We start from the raw sequence: 16,846 nt of genomic DNA on the forward strand, positions 1-16,846 counted from the left end.
TCCTCACTTTCCATTAATAATTATGGATGGGCTCATAGTTAAGTTTCTAAATGTGGAGACACAGAAAATGTGCCTGATAGCAGCTGTGACTAATCCAAATAATACATAATGATCAAAGAAAAGCAGGTGCTGTGTAAGACAGAAATTGAGAACTTTCATTTAACATTTTGTGGCACAAATTTAACCCAAGCTGCAGTAATTCTGTTCCAGCTGGCCACTCCAAGAGATTGGTAGCCCACGCCAGAGACCCTGCAGAGAGGGGAGCTGAGGCAGGAGGTTGCTGCTGCCCAAGCCAAGGGCAGACAGTGGTTCTGGGTCAGTGCCAGCACAAAAATCTCTTCTATGGAGGAAAAAAGAAAATATTTCCAAGCCCTACAAACTCATTTTTTTACCCACACTCTCAAACACAGCTCCAAGTAATGCTCAGCTCTGGTCTTTCTAACCAACCTGAAAGAAATCTCTTTTCCATTTGTTTTGCACCTCTGTGTTTTTGATCCTTTACTGGGCAATTAAAGTCAGCCAGGAGAAAAATGAACCTGATTGTTGCAATAGAAACAGTTGTGGTGCAGAAAAACCACATTTGATGTAATAAAGCCCGTAGCAAACGAAAGGTCCACAGCAAACTATAAATCTGTCATAAACAGTCAGTTCTGTGGGTTTACAACTTCTGTTATCCCAAGGCTCTGGATGAGAGTAAATGTGAGGTTTCTGAGAAGCAGGAGGGGATATTGAACTAGCACTTTTGGGCTCAGCAAAGTAACCTTAGCCAGGGAAATTATCTTGATTAATCAAGATTTAAATTGAATCTATGTAACTTGTTGCCACATGCACATTCCAGGTCCTCCTCTCTCTGGGGCTGGCACTACACGTGCTTCCCACAAACAAGTCCTTCTCCTAGAAATATCATGATTTTCAAAGCCAATTAAGGTGTGACACAGCCTTGCTTGCCCTTAGCTGAATCTCACACACACTCCCAGCCTCAAGTGATTGTTCCTTCTCAGTCCCCTGTGCAGGAGCTAAGCAGCTTCTCCTCTGGATTTTGCACAAACACAAGCACCAAGGGATTTCCCTGTGCTAGAAAATTCCCTATTCACCAGTGCTCCTTACTGTTCAAACCAAGTGGATCCTGGCCAGTTGGACCCAGGCATGGAAATTCCTCCAGCTCTGAGATTCAGGTGCAGTTCAAGCAGGTTTGAGGTTCAAAGCAGGTGGGTTTTTTTTTTTTCCCACCTGGGTCTCTCTTTTTTCTAGTGTGTTTAACTGCAGTGTAAATGGTTTAATGAGTCACATGCAATCTCAGAAAACACCATTGAATCCTGGCTGGGTGCCACAGCAGCCATTTATCTGAAATCAAAAGGTCATCGTTTTCGGATCAGCGGAAACCAGGGATGGATTCACTTCACATTGCTGCCTAATTGTACCAGATGCACTTTGGAAATTCAATTTGTGCTCTCCTCTTCAATCACGCTGGGGACAGTCACCTACCAAGCAAGCAGTGAGGAGCAAGCCAGCCAAGTCCTCTGTCATTTGGATGAAGTACAGGCTTTTCTCCTCCGTTATTTACATAAATGTATGGAAGCAGAACTGCAGCTTAGCAACCAAAGGTGGCTTGCCAGCCTGCCTCTGGACAGCTGCTGCATCTGCCATGACTGCAGGATGGGGCATCCCCCAGGAGACTGATGCTGAGAGACAACATTAGCTCAGCCATGACCCCCTCCCTCTCCCTCCTTCCATCTGCAAGGGATGGTTTCTTGCAGAGGGTGTGGCAGAGCCAGGGACCAGCACCCTGCATTTGTCTCAGGTATCAGAAGGTGGAGACAAATCTATGAAATTACAGAGAAATCTCCTGGGAATGTCTGTTCCAAAGGGAGGCTGGCAGTTTTCATCATACCACCCTGGGTTTGGGGTCCTCGAGCATTTTATAGGCTTTACTTGTTCAGGTGGACGTTTTCCATCTTGATTGCCTCTCCAGGATTTTAACTGGGATTTGTGGTCATCCAGCATCTGACAAATATTTAACACCCTTCCTGGGTGTTACTCTTGCCTTGGAGGGGAGAAGGCTGAGGGGGATGTGATCAAGGTTTAAATATCCCAAAGGCAAGGTGAAGGCAGAGCTGGTTTTCACCAGAGCTTTATTTCACAGTAATAAAATGGGTGAAAGGACTCACTTCTTTACCCAAACAGGAGGGCACTTCTGCAATTTGTCAGCACAGGGGGTGTGGAGACAGACAGCTTCAGAGGGCTTAAAAAGGGACAAGGCAATACCCAGACAAGGATTCCCATCAGCAGACACCATGGGGAACAGGCAGGGATGCCAATAATCCCATCTCTGCAGCTGCTGGGGCCACACAAGGGACACAAACTGCAGGGCAGCCAGAGCCACCTGCTTCTGGGTGAAGTCCCACAGGACATTCTGGCACCTTGCCACCCCAGGCTGATGCTGCAGTGCTCCCCAAATGTGACATCACTGTCCCCTGGCTTTCCTGTGACAGCCGAGCACAGGGACACTGTCCCCTGCTCCTGCTGCTCTGGTTATGGCCAGCATGGGAACATCTGTGCCAGCTCTGAAAGGTCCCAGCTCTGCTGAGGAGCTGCTTGCACACCTACAAGGAGCATTTTTTCACTTTGTAGTTGTTGTTTTGTTTTTTTTCTGAAAACCCTCAGAAGTTGTGCACACAAGGCACACTGATTAAAGCATGACTAACATTGCAAATCAAGTGCTCTCAAGAAATTCCACAATTAAAGCTGTCTTGGGCCTTCTTATTCAAGGTATTTTTGAACATGTGTGTTTAAAAACAAGCCTTCACCATGAGCTGATGCACTCCTTCCCTCCCTAGCTGGGGATCAGGCAGGGTTAGATGGCAGATAAGGAGCTCTCTGGTTTCATCTCATGCTGGAAAGTGGGCAGCAAGCCAGTCACCAGGAGAAAATAACCATACCATCCATCCAGGCAGCTGGAAACAAGCCTGGAGAACTGTTTCCTAGCTCTACCTAAAAGACAAGATGCTGGGAGAAGTTTTGTATGGTGAAATGACCTTTCAGAGCTGTGGGTTTCACAGCTCCATGAGCCTGACCTGCAGCCCTGTGGCCCAACCATACCAGTCATTAAAAGCAGCACTAAGAATCATGAAAATCAGAACAAATTTATGAAAAAGATCTGAAAGCAGGTCTGAAATCAACACAGAATGGTTTGGTCTCAGCTTCTCTGCAGCTCACTTGCCCATCTATGAAAGACACAGAAGCTCCTTCGCTTCCCACAGCCTTTGTGAAGACAAATTGCTGCCTGTGAACCCCCCAGGATTCACCTTAGGAGGTGATAAATAATTCTCCACTCAGTGAGAAGCTGAGCAGAGCACTGAATGTGGAGGTCAGGGTGGCACACTCTGGGGAGCTCCATCATCCCTGGGCACTGGCAAATGTGGTCCTCGGGGCACTGCAGAGCTGGGTCTAAAAGAGTTCCCTGATCTGCATGCATGGGCAAAAAGACAAGAAACAAAGGTTATTTTATTTAATTCTACCTTAAGAATTAATTCCAGCCCTTCCTAACGTTTAGATATTTAACTTTCCAGCTGTTATTTGAAAATGTCAAAGTCATCTGTGTGTGCACCTCTAACACTACCCCTAGTGGAAAGACACACAACCAGTGAGAGCTACCAGAGCAACGTGACCTACTGATTTTTTTTTTCCAACAGTAAAGAAAAAAAATAAAAGCAGGGCCTGCCATATCCAAGGCAGGGGTAAATGTTTCCTCCTAGGAAGAGAAGGAGAGGAGTGGCCAGGAACAGGCTGCTGTGAAAGGTCATGGAGACCTTTCCCCTCCTGGCAGGATGGAGAGCACGTCAGCATGGATAACATCAAGAAGAAAATAACAGTAGCTCAACAGTGAGCCGTGCAGTAATTTCTGCAGTTCCAGTTTCTCTTCTCATCATTTATTTAAGACTGTGTCTAGACACTGCATTACCATTCACAGAATTTATGACTAATGCCCTGAAAAGCAAAGATACCAGAATAATGTCAACATGGAATTCACCTAGAAGCCATACAAATCCTTAAATGGTTTTAAATATTCCCAAATTAACTTGGACAAGAAAAGGTGTCAGGGTGACCACAGTATCTCATGGACAAATTTGCCCAGAGTGCCCATCAGCAACATGGCAAGGGCAAGGTGGAAATTCTGCAGCTAAGCTTTACAAGAGATTTGTTCATGTTAGATGAAACAGAATCATCAACAGCTCTCAAGCCTAAAATATCCCGAGAGATGCTTTTAAGAGACAGAATTATACTGGGAAAGAAATATTTCAAGCGTTACCAGGATGCTTTTTTTTTTTCCTCCACACAAGGAGATGGTCTTGGTTTTCAGAGGTTCAGAAACACCTGAATTTCTTGTGCAAACAGTGACAACAACCACGGTGACTTTTCCACATTTAGCTGGCACAGATCTTTGCTTGTACTACAGAATTTAAAAGCCATTTTCTCTGATTTCTCTGATTTCTCTGATTTCTCTGATTTCTCTCTCTCTGTCTTGCCATTTGATGCTTACAGGCACACATGTATGCACATGTATATCCAAAAGGCTTCACTGAAGCAACTTTTCAACCCTAATTAGATGCACTGGAGATTTTCCCCAGCGTGGAACTGATGCTTGGAAAATAGAGCTGATCAGCAGCAGATCCTTTGCCTGTCTGACAAAGCTGCTTGGGCACACAGTAACCTGCAGCTCAAATTCTGCTTTGCTGGGACTCCACAACAATCATGAAGCCAAACAATAGCAGGATAGAGTAAATTAGAAATTATGCTTTAATTTCTCTTCTCTAGCAAATTATTTTAGGGTAAAACATGGACCATTTTTGTGTTCCCATCCTTCTGTTAAAATCCTGCTAGACACAACATTCTACCTGTGACTGTGGAGAAAATGCCTGGGGAAAAAACAATAAATTGGAAATTCTTTCTCGAATGCTCTGAAGCAACTTAAACGTGGGATGAGCACATTGTTCTTGACAGATCCCATGACAGGACATATGGCTCATCCCCCCTCGTGTCACGTTATACAATCGGGTGCAGGAGCAGGTTTGGGGACATTCCCACAGATCTGAGTCACCCGAGTCTTGTGACCCAAAACAAGGGCCAGGGCTGCAACAGAACCTTTCCTTCCAATCTGCTGTTCCTGTGTGTGATTATGGAAATGCCCAGGTCCATGTTGAAAAGTGAAAATAGAGAAAATGCAATGTCATACTGAAAATAGGAAACGAAACTATGTCCTGCAGAACTTTTCTGGATGACAGAACAGTTCGGTGCTGGTTTAGATAATTCAAGGTGCCTGTTCAGCTTAAAAGCATCTAAATTTATCCATTGGAGAAATAAAGTTCGTTTTCCCCAAGGAATCCCCTCCATCTATGCCTCAAGCTCTGATAAAACTGGGAATTTCTGATTGAAAGCTGGTAACCCTGATGTGGGAAGGGGAAAAAGCTTCTGTCGTGAGACAAAGGTGATTAAGTCTTCTTGAGTAGAGTCTTCTTAACACTCAGATTTTAGTTCAGATCACCAGTTTTCAGACCTCCTACACAGCCAGAGGTAACCAAGGAAGTTCTAATAAAATGGGTCCTAGTGTACTTTTGGTTGGAAAGCATCTGATACCAAGTTGCCCTGAGGTCACAGGTTGTTTTAAATTTGAACCAAAACTGGGGTTGTATCCTGGGAGCAGACCCTGTTCCACATCAAAAGGAGATGTTATCCTAAGTGCATCCTGAATTACTTTTGAGGAGAAAGCTCCTGGTGTAGGCAGGCACCAGACAGTGAATTATTGCTCTTGGCCAGGGATAGTGGCCTGGACCTGGACAGGTAATGAGCCCTTGGAGGGTTAACAAGCAGGTGCCTTCCCCAGGCTCCCCTGGAAGTTTAGTGAATTTGTGACTAGAGGTGGCAAAGAGCAAGAATCAGGAGCTTTAATCTGCTATGTCCACTCCTTGCCATGTTGGACAAAGTTTGCTGTACATTATTTTAAACTCATATATTTCAGTGATTAGAAACCTATGGCCCAAAACTGAATTAAGCTCAGTTGAAGTGAATCTTCTTCCACAAGAAGCATTTATTTCCTCTTTTAATCTGAGTCAAACTTACCTAGAGAGCAGTAGAGTCCAACTTGTTCGTATCCTTCACAGCAATCTGTGAGAGTGATGGTTTCAGGGACCTCAATGCTGTGAAACTCTGTTCTGTGGCGTGTCTGGGGACACACCATCCACGGGATCCACCCTCCACAGGAGGTGTTCTTCTCATAGGACTTTTGGTAGGCAACCATTTTAAACACACTTCTGGTCAGGGTGTAGTTGCACAGATGGTACCCCAGCAGAGAAAGGCCTTTTTCTAGGAAACAGAAACAGGAAAGAAAGGGATTAGCATTAACTTGTCACCTCGGAGCAGAAGTTCCCTGCAGCATCCAGTGTTATAAGAAAGCAGTGGCAGAACCAAAACACATGAATGATTTCCAGGGAAGGCTGGCAGTGGGAAGAACATCACTTCAGAAAACAGACACAAGAAAGGATTGGTAGTGACTGCTTGTCATAGGCATCACTTTGGTCACAAAAGGATGAAGATCGGCAGAAAATTCAAAGAGTTCTCGCTGCCTTCAGGTTCAAGTGGAAAAAGGGCAATTTAATTCAAGTTACTATTAAGGAAATTTACATATCTTAATATAAATTAACAGTGGAGCACAATAGGCACTTCCAGGGCAGAGTCATCCAAGTAGTTTAAAAGCCCCCTCCAGTCTCCTGCTGCCAAAGCCTTCATCACTCTCCACTGACTGTAAAGGGAACAAAGGGTGAGGAACTCATGGACAGATGAGTCACAGGAGATGTCTGGAACAAGACATCCTTCAGACATCACCCTAGGCTAAAACTGGGGACTCATACATCACTGGGAAGCACTTCCAGGTATCTGACACAAAAGGTGTTCCTGGAGATCCCTCACTGCCTCTCTGCATTTGCAGCAGACCTTGTTGATCACGCCATTGGAAACCTGCAGCGGTTCATTGACTTTGAGTATAAACAAAGTCAGTGATAAGGTCATTAACTGCATCATTTCACACAGGTCTGGGGATGGGACTCAGCTTCCAGAGTTCTGAAACCATTCCTGATGAGGAGCGAACTTGTTACGTGCTTTACTTAAAACTGAGATACTTCAGCAGGGATGGGAAAAAAAAAAAAAACCCGACACCAAACAACGCAAAGGAACCCCAACAAAAGCAGATGGAGTTTAAGAATTAGCAGTAAGCAACCTACAGTCATGTCACAGACATCAGGCTGGCTCCTAATGAGATGTTGTAGAAGCCAGAGGGGCTGAGTCACCCTGTGTCCCATTTGGGAAACGGATCGGATGGAATTAAAACGCCTGCATCATCCTCCAGCCAAAGCAGAAGAAACTTTAATAAGGATAAATATTAATTAGCTGCAGAGATTCAAATATAGCAGGACTGGTTTGTTGTTTTTTTTTTCTGAGAGCTCTGAGGGCACCAGGGTCAGCCAATGGACAGACTGAAGCTAGCACAATGTACACAACAGGCATACAATTAAAACATTTACAGCTTATCTTATTAGTACAACTTATCTCCTGCCTGAAAAGATGAAACATGTTAAAAACAATTCAAAAAGAAAATAAAAAGAATTGGCCAGGCTTTTAGGAATCCTGTGCTATTATCACATTTAGCATGAATTATTGCTAAACAAAAGATACTTGCTTCCAATACCTTTTTTTCAGCTTTTCAAGCTGAACTTTCCAGCTAAGCAACAGATATTTGTGCAGTTTGAGCAAGACTAGGAAAAGAGCTTTGGAGAGGAGGATCCATTAGTAGTGAAGGCACAGTCCAGAAGAAAATATTAGTAGATTATAGTAGATAATCTGGAGTAGATTTGGAGTAGACTTGGTGTCTAGAAATGGCCTCTGGGAGCCCAGCCCTGCTCTGCTCCACTCATCTGTGCCTTGCTCCTGCAGCAAAAGGCAGAGCTGGTGCTGGGTTGTGCTCCAGGGTGTGCCTGTGGGAGACAGACAGCTCCCAGCAGGCTCCAGGGACTCTGTGCTGCTGCTTGGAGCAGGTCAGCAGGAAAATATTGAGAGTGAGGGCATTGCTGGAAATCCCAGTGCTTCTTCCTCCTGGGCAGCCTCCAGCAGGACAACCTCTGTGTCCTCTCCCTGAAGCTCTGGGGACAGCAGCTGAGACATCTCCACATCCCCAAAGGCTCCAGGGATGCTCTTTGATCCTAAGCAGGGAGTGGAAGGAGGTGGTCAGGGGGGACAGGAAGACACCCAGGCTGTCTCAAAGCCTGCCTCAAGTCCTTGCCTCGGCCAGGAGAGGATCCCAAAGGCTGGGATGGAGCTCTGACCAGGACACGGCTGTGCGGGAGGAAACGGAAGGTGAAGTGAGCCAGAGCAAGCAAGGTGACCTCTCCCTCTGGCTTTAGGATAACTCTAAGGATAACTCTCTTTAGGATGACTCTCTGGGAGAACGGGAAAGGAGAACAAATGTGGGTTTCTGGAGCAGGAATTAGAGATCAAGGGTTGCCTCTTATTCAGTGTGTTTGATCCATTAACACCTCACATGAGGCACAAGTGCCTGAGAAGAAGCAGGCAGCTGTCATTGCATTTTGGAAAGCATTCCCTTGCCATGTTTCAAGACTGCTCCAAGAATACCTTTCTCTGCAAATGCTTCTAGGCATGTAGGTGTTGGGGAGGGGGAAAATCTTGCTTCACCTTTTTTTTTTTTTAAATTAGTTTGTAACCTGAATGGCTAAATAACCAGAGTGGAATAGAATGAATACCTAAATAATTCTAGATCTGTTGTGACCAGGGAAGGAGGCAGGAGCAGGACAAAAATTGTTCTGTGAAAATGAGAAAGAGAAGCTCCTCTATTAAGGAATCAGACTGTTATTTTATAAAATCAGGTTAGAGGGAAGTAGGGCAGGTAAGAAGCAAGAGCTCAGCCTTTTTCCTCATCCCTATGACCCCTCCTTTTCTCCAGAGCTCACGTAGAGCCTGGCAAGAGCAAAGCAGGGACTGGAAGGGAAAAACTGAGTAAGGAGAGCACTGAGGGTTCGTGCTGTCCGTGCAGAGCTGAGGCTGCAGCGAGGACGTAGCACTGGAAAGCTAAAAATTCCAGTGTCAGCTGGGCTGGCTTAGTCTCTACAGCAATGTGCAACATAAATACAGGTATGAAACTGAGAATAAGATGGTGTAGAATTAGACACAGTTTATAATTGGAAGCTACAGCTGTCAGAGCAGACATATGAAGTCATATTTCATACTTAAACATTGATACCATGTACAGATATATATATATACATACACACATTAGGTATAGAATGAGGCTGCCAAAGCCTAAAGGGAAGCTCTGAGATAAGGCTGTGGTGGTACAAAAAGATGTTCTCAATTCAAGAAGTTGGACTGAAGGTGTCAGGGAAAGCAGCATCACCCCCCTTTGCCCCATCCATCACTTCCACACCGTTCAAAACAAGCTTTGACACTCACAGAGTTCAATTATTTTGCTGACAGCAGTTTGCTGCTGAGCAGCGTGGCTTGGATCAATCTGGGCTCTTTAGCAAATTTGCTTTCTGTTCTCATTACTCCCATCTCTGGGATTATGGCATGATCAAATGGAATTAAAATGCACTGCCTGTTGTTTTCAGCCCCTCAAAGCTGAACTCAATGGCACAGCAGAAGGCAGTCACCTGCCATTAGTATGGATGTGTCGTTATACATATCATTTCTGGATTTTAGAATTTTGTCTCAGAAACCACCAGCTTTCAGCACCATCAGGGAAAACACCAGTTCTTTTTTTCATGTTAAGCAAGAGCATAAAGAATTAAAGCAAACCCTTTATAAATAGAAACAAACACTGAGAAGAAAGCCTGGGAGCAAAGGCTGAACAGGCTCCTTGGAACTCAAGGTTAAACCCAGATCAGACCTGAGACCATGACCAAAAAACAACAATAAAAAAATGCTTCATAGCATTTATGCCACAGACAGAGCTGCAGTTGTGGAAACTTCATCACTCAGGTGCCACAGGAGCCACTGTGAGCTGGGATCTGCAAAATCTTTTCTCACTGGAGAAAGATAGGAGTAAGGATAGGAAAGGGGTAAGACTGGAAGATAAAGCCCTTTCTTGCCTTGACATAACCTTAAAAATAAACTGTTGGAACAGGTTCATGGAGGGTAGATTCAAGCTCAGATTTGAAATGCAAACAATTCCACGACATGGGGAAAAAAATGGATCACAGACTCAATTTTTCTACAAATTCCACATTTTAAAGTCAACACCATTTACTTTAAATGGCACTGGGATGGGAGTTCTGTTGGCCCTAATATCTGCAAAGCTCTTTTCAGTTGTGGCTTTGACAGAATAACAGAAAAGTCTTCAAGGCTCTAAGAAATATTGTTTATATCTAACTGAGACTCACAAAACCATTTAAGTAAAGAAAAACAATGAAGAGCAGTCAAAAATCATGGTATTTTCTCATCTAAATGAATCAAACCAGAAATTAAGAATAAATGAGGGGTTCATTTAGCATTAACAGTTGGGTTAGGGTTTTTCAAAATCACAGCCCATACCACAGATGAAATTTAAGCACGTTTTTTACAGCTTCATCTTATGCATCCCTAGGAATTTGCCAGGCACATGACTACATCATTTCCTGCTAAAGCTTATTTTAAAGACAATTTTCATCAAAATTTGCACAATATTGAAGACAAAGCAGAAATTCTCCTGCTTCATTTCTGGCCCAAAGGAAATGACAAGGATTCTTCCAGGGGATGAAAGGTTGAGGACAAAGGTTATGGTTTGCTGGGTTAGATTTTCTCTGTTCAATTATCGACAGAGGATTTTTAAATAGTCACTGGGACATCGCCAGTTCTCCAGAGAGTGGCCACTTTGGCTGGTTTATTTTAAAAAACATCTATCCAACATCCAAACGAAGCTGTCTTCTGACCAGGTTTGCATCACTCACCTGTAATTTCATCTCCCCTTCCCTGCTGTGTGGCTGCCCAGAGGATGAGAACAGAAATAAGAGTGATCCTGGCCATTGTAGGGCCCATTATAGAGAAACCTTCTTTATCCTTTTGTTTTCAAGGTGGCAGAGCTTGGCTGTCCTGAAGAAGGCTTTTGGATTAGGGGAAAAGGTGCTCTGGGCTTTTTTTACCTTTTGCAGGGAGGTGATAACTGCTGGCAACAGAAACAAAGGTGTTCCTCTGGGAATTCTGCTGGTTCTCTCTCCTTCGTGTTCTCTCCAGAGATTTGTTTTCTCCAGAGGGGAATCTGCCTCTTCTGCCTGTTCAACTTGGCTCCCCTGGCCTGGCTTGGAGAAAAAGGCATTTTAAAACTGCTGGTTTGGTCCCTGTCTGTCCTTCAGAGCGCTTATTCCCTCTGACACTTTAAACACTCAACATCTCAAATATCAGACTTACACACCTCAAATATCAGGTACAAACCCCTTGAATTCAGCTCCTGTGCACACATCAGGTGGTACTGCTTTGAAGGCCTTCAATTCTGCACCTCCAAAGCAAACTAAGAGTAAAAGCAAACATCTCTGTGAATGTTTATTCCTGAGTTGAAGCTGTTTGTCCAGTTGCTGTCACTGTGCTCCTCATTCCACTGCAATTCCAGCATCCCCCAAGACACAGCAGTGCCAAGTAATCAAGAACCTTGTTAAGCAGGGCGTGAATCAGGTCTGAAAATCCAAAAATCTTTTTTTTTCTTTTTCATTGTCTAAATAATCAAGGCACATTCCTAAGACAGATGAACCTCCAGCTTCACAACACGTGACAATAACCTGAGTGCAATGTCACTTGGCTCAGGCAAAGACAAGGAGTGAACACAGGATGATATTTTATGAGGAGTTGACACTACAGGATGGAAAATCACAGGTACAGCTCTTGGAGCTGAGGCAATGTGTTCAGAGAAGCACTTAAATAAGTATCCCAGTGTTGGAGACAATTTCAAGGTGGATGAAAGGGATCTGGAAGCACAGAGCCTCTCATTTGTGTATGTTCAGGTAGCAGAGCTGGGGCCTTGTGTAGTATTGAGGCACCTGTGAGCAGTCTTGTGAGCAGTTCTTCTGGCTCGGGAAATCAAATATCAAGCTCATCAAGGAGAAAAGAAAATTATACAAGGAAGAAAAACAAAGGAAAATTAAAGCTTGCCCAGGAAAAAAAAAAAAAAAAAAAAAAAGTCAGTATTAGAGAATGCTTCAATAAAAAAATTGAAATAGAAAAAAAAAAGAATTGATGTGGAAACATTTCTGCTCTAAGGAGAATGTGCACCTTAGCACCAGGATGTGTTGCCAGGCTCCAGCCACAGATGCATCACTTACATCTCCTGTCAGGAAGAAAACAAGAAGCTCTAGGCTGGGCAGAGGATGCCATCTGACTTAAAAACCCCACTAATAAATAAATAATCACAAGAAAGAGGACTTAAGTCAGTGAAATTCAATGTTCAAATATTAATATTTCTCTTCATGATCTGTTTGGGTTTGGTTTTTTTTGTTTTGTTTTGTTTTGTTTTGTTTTTTAACTATCTGAATTTTCAGGAAAAATATCTTAGTTGAAATTTTTTGGCTAGCACTGACAAAAACCAGATCTTTAACCCTTAGAAATTACTTGGTCCCTCCTATAAAGAAATATATGTCTTGTACAATTTCAAATACAAGTAGTGCCAGACTGACACGTGAATTGGATTGCATCTGAGTTGGAATTCCATTGCAGTAGCGAATTAAATGGTTCCAAAATACAGAATGTGCAGAACCCCCTTTCCAAACAAAATTTTGAGAAAAGTCAGTGAACAATTAATCCGAACAAGAAATGGATGCAGAAATCATTTGTATCTCAGGATTTACCTTGCAATTTACAAATTCTTTGAGGTTCTGATTTATATCAGCATTATTTCTCCAATTACCACCAGTTAGGCTCACAGCAGTTTACTTTTTTAGCAGTGCAGACACTGGAAAAGACCACTGAGGCAATTAAGGATGCATCCTGTGTCCTGTCCAGCCCTTTTCACATCCTCCAGCCACATCCTTGTCCTGTATTAATTGCAGCAGGTTTAAGATTATGCCCTACATCCCCTGCAGCATCACGTGCCCTTTGTACTGCTGTGATGATTTGCACTTGCTCAGCACAAGCCAACACAGTCTCCTGCAGGGAAACTACAGATCCATCAACATTTTGGATAACTGAACATCTGTACGTGCATGGATGGCTGCATATTAATACATTTTTAGTTACCATCATTGTATTTCATAGCTAAATATTTGGTCTCTTCTCCCTTATCCCTTGTAAGTAAGTGTTGTCTGTTTTCCTTGTTGTTTTTCTGACAGAACAAGAAGAGATCCCTTAAGCTGCTCCAGGGGAGGTTCAAGTTGGACAGCAGGAGGAATTTCTTCACTGGAAGAGTTGTTAACATTGGCAGGGGCTGCCCAGAGAGGTTTGGAGTGCCCATCCCTGGAGGTGTCCAAGGAAGGCCTGGACATGGCACTCAGTGCTCTGGGCTGGGGACAAGATGGGCACAGGTCAAAAGTTGGACTTTTTGGATCTTGGAGGTCTTTTCCTGCCCAAAAAAGATTCTGTGATTCTATCTTAGGACTTGCCCACTCTTTCTTTGGTGGTGAGGAAGGACAGTGCAGAGAGGAACAGAGAAGGAACAGAAGATGTTCAGTATCATAGCCCTGGCTGTGTGGTGCTGGAATGAGCTGGACTCCAGCCTGGAAGGAGCTCATCCCAGTCCTCCTGGCACAGTCATCTGGAGCTGATCAGCTCTCCCTGCTCTGTTGTTTCTACTCTCTGCAGTTACATTTCTAATGTCTAAACTGAGCTAAAGTTTGCCATTTATACAAGGAAGGGCTAAAAGCCACATCGAAATCCATTTGTGGATAATGTTACAGGATCAAGGAGCAGATTTTTAGAGATGGGGTTTGACTCTCCTAGACTGTACTATCAGTAATTGAAATATTGTGGCTGACAGCAGGCTTCCTCATCATACTTTTCCTGCATTTATTGCTTTAGACAGATCCACTTCTGATTTAATTAGTCACTTAGAAGATCTTGATCTTCTCTAGGCAAGGGGTTTGACACAGAAAGGTCATTGCTGGAACATTTCTTTCTTGCTTTGTATTATTTTGTCTATAAAGCAATCATTATTTCAGATGCAGAAAATGGTCATGACATTTCAAGACAGACTGATATGCATAGGGGGAACAGGTTCATTGGGAATTTGTATTTGAGGAATATATCACTGGGAATATAACAAAAACTGTTCTGGGCTTCAGGAGCCAGCTCATCTTCCTGTAGATGAATAGGAATCTGAAGCTTGAGAACTATTAAATCATTTAATATTTGGAATCATGGAATCACAGAATGGCTTGGGTTGGAAGAAACCTTAAAGCTGATCCTGTTTTAAACTTCTGCCTTGGGCAGACACCTTCCACTATCCCAGGCTGCTCCAAGTCTCATCCAACCTGGCCTTGGACAGTCCCAAGGATGGGACATTCACAACTTCTCTGGTCAACCTGTGCCAGGGCCTCACCACCCTCAAAATAAAGAATTTCTTCCATATATCTAATTTAAACTTGTCCTCCTTCAATTTAAAAACACTGCCCCTTTTTTCCCCTCACTATTTGCCATATAAAAAAATATATCTCCTTCCTTTTTATAAGCCCTCTTTTGTCACTGAAAAGTGCCCTAAGTTCTCCCCAAAGCCTTCTTTCCTCCAGGATTAACAAACTCAGCTTCTCTCAGACTTCTCTTCATAGCAGAGGTGTTCCAGCCTTCTGATCATCTTTGTGGCCTCCTCTGGGTACACCCTGAAAGGTTTAAATCCTTCTTATTTGACCCCAGAGCTGGGTGAAGAATTCCAGGTGGGATCTCACGAGGGCAGAGAAGAGGGGCTGAACTGTTGGAATTCTGGAAACTTGGATTTTGGGATTTTAGTATACAGTAATACATATGGGTTAAGATGGAGGACTTTGAGAATTATCTGAGTCCTTCTTCTTCACCTTCTTCCTTCCTCTTTGTGGGTTTGGATGGTTTTCTGTAATTGGTTGATGGAGTCTGCATTGCAGACTTCAAGTAGTTAGGTATTTGGTTTAAAATAATAATAATTTAGGTGGCATTTCTTAATTGGACAGGTTATCCTTGAAAGGACCTGGTAGAGATAGAGAAGCTCTCCATTTTACCCCATTTCTCTAACTCGTTAGTTAGAGCTCACAGCTCGTGAGTCTGTAAATAGATAAGAAATAATAAACATCCAAGTCTGAACACGAATTTCGACTCCCTTGTATTAATCCCGATCCTGGCAGGAAAAAAAAAGCCAGAATAATCATGCAGAACCACCTTCCTTGACCTTCTGGCCACTCAAAAACCTCTCAGAACCAGCTGTCAGTAAACACTCAGAGCCCTCAGCAGGCTCACAGAGTTTCAGGCTGATGACAGCCTGTCAGTCACAAAGTCCAGGCCATGGTCACAGCAGGCTGTGGGAATGGTGGAATCCATTCTCCAGTCCTGGAGATCTCACTGTGGAAATGAACTAATCCAGGAAGGCAAAGGCAAAACCATGCTGCCAATGAAGGTGATAAGTAATTCAGATGAGACTTGATTTTCATCAGATTTCTGCACCACGACTGCATTTTCTGGTGCCCAGTGAATTTTTTCTCACCATCAGGGCAGGCTCAAAACTGCTCCTGCTGGGGTATTTCAGATGTTTAGCAAGGGTTGAGCTCAAGCCAGTCTTCCCCTCAGTGGGGCAGTGCTCATGTTTCTTCCCTCTTCTAAGTTCCTAAACTTCACAAAAACCACAGAAACTTAATTTGTCTTTGAGCTTGCAGCTGATCTGTCAAAAGTGGCTCAAATCAATCAGCAAGGCCAGTGAAGAGAGGAACTTAGCCAGAAATAAGCTTTTTGCAGCCAAATGCAAAAACCAAATCATTCCTGCCATCAGAAGACAAACTGAAAAGGAATACGTACAATGAATATCTTAATGTCTACTCCCAACAGAGAAAAGAATTTCTGAGGAGCTCAGAGTTAAAATACTTGTGTGTGATTCCAAGAACTTGGATTCCCTGCCACTGCCACACAGCTCTGGAGCTGTTGAGTCACACAGGTCAAATTTCCAACTGCAAGGGGATGGGAGGGGGCAGAAATCCCAATATTTCAAACCTTTTAAGAGTCACAGCTACCATACTATAAAATGTGCTTTCTTTTATGTTACCTGAGAAGAAAGTGGAAGAGAACAAGCACAGTTTTTGCCAGCATATTTTAGGTCTGTGATAGGATGGACACAGCCACAAACTGGAAAGTTCTTGAAGGGGTCATTGTTTCCCTGAGCTTCAGGCATCCAAGAGCAGCACTTGTGTTTTTCACTGTTGCATTTCAGAGAAGAAAGCATTAAAATGAAGGGACAAACACAAATGACAGTTAAAAAAAAAAAAAAGTCTCTGACAGCCCTAGGAGCTCATTAACTAAACTGTGCAGGCAAAACAGTCCCTGACAGTACCCAGTGATTTGTTCTGTCTCACCACCAAACTGCTCCTCAGGAAAATCTTTGGGGTTTGTTGGTTGGTTTTTTTTCTTTTTTTCTTTTTTTTCTTTTTTTTTTTTTTTTTTTCTTTTTCCCCTGAACACACACACAAACTGTTTCAAAGTGACTCATGAGGAAAAAGTTCTTATTGCTAACAGGAGGAAAAAACATGAGTCAGGCAGAGGTCACGCTGAACCTCTGACAGAAGAGGTTGTGCAATCCCAGCACAGGGAAGCTCTTGTTCCCTCCAGCACTTCCAGGGCTTGTCCCATCCCCAAAACGAGCTGGGCAGCAGATGAG

The 16,846-nt window shown here is 43.5% G+C and overlaps 1 protein-coding gene across 1 annotated transcript in view; it reads right to left on the reverse strand.

The window, feature by feature from the left end:
- UMODL1 (uromodulin like 1) overlaps positions 1-11,064 on the reverse strand; it is a 48,013-nt gene extending 36,949 nt beyond the window's left edge. The window contains exons 1-2 of the mRNA XM_066340554.1: positions 10,989-11,064; positions 6,118-6,360 (exon numbers count right to left, since the gene is read on the reverse strand). Of these exons, the coding sequence (XP_066196651.1) occupies positions 6,118-6,360; positions 10,989-11,064 (319 nt within the window). The remainder of the gene's footprint in view (positions 1-6,117; positions 6,361-10,988) is intronic.
- Between the last annotated feature and the right edge of the window lie 5,782 nt (positions 11,065-16,846).

The sequence above is a fragment of the Sylvia atricapilla genome, chromosome 2, assembly GCF_009819655.1.
Source record: "Sylvia atricapilla isolate bSylAtr1 chromosome 2, bSylAtr1.pri, whole genome shotgun sequence".
Classification (NCBI taxonomy): domain Eukaryota; kingdom Metazoa; phylum Chordata; class Aves; order Passeriformes; family Sylviidae; genus Sylvia; species Sylvia atricapilla.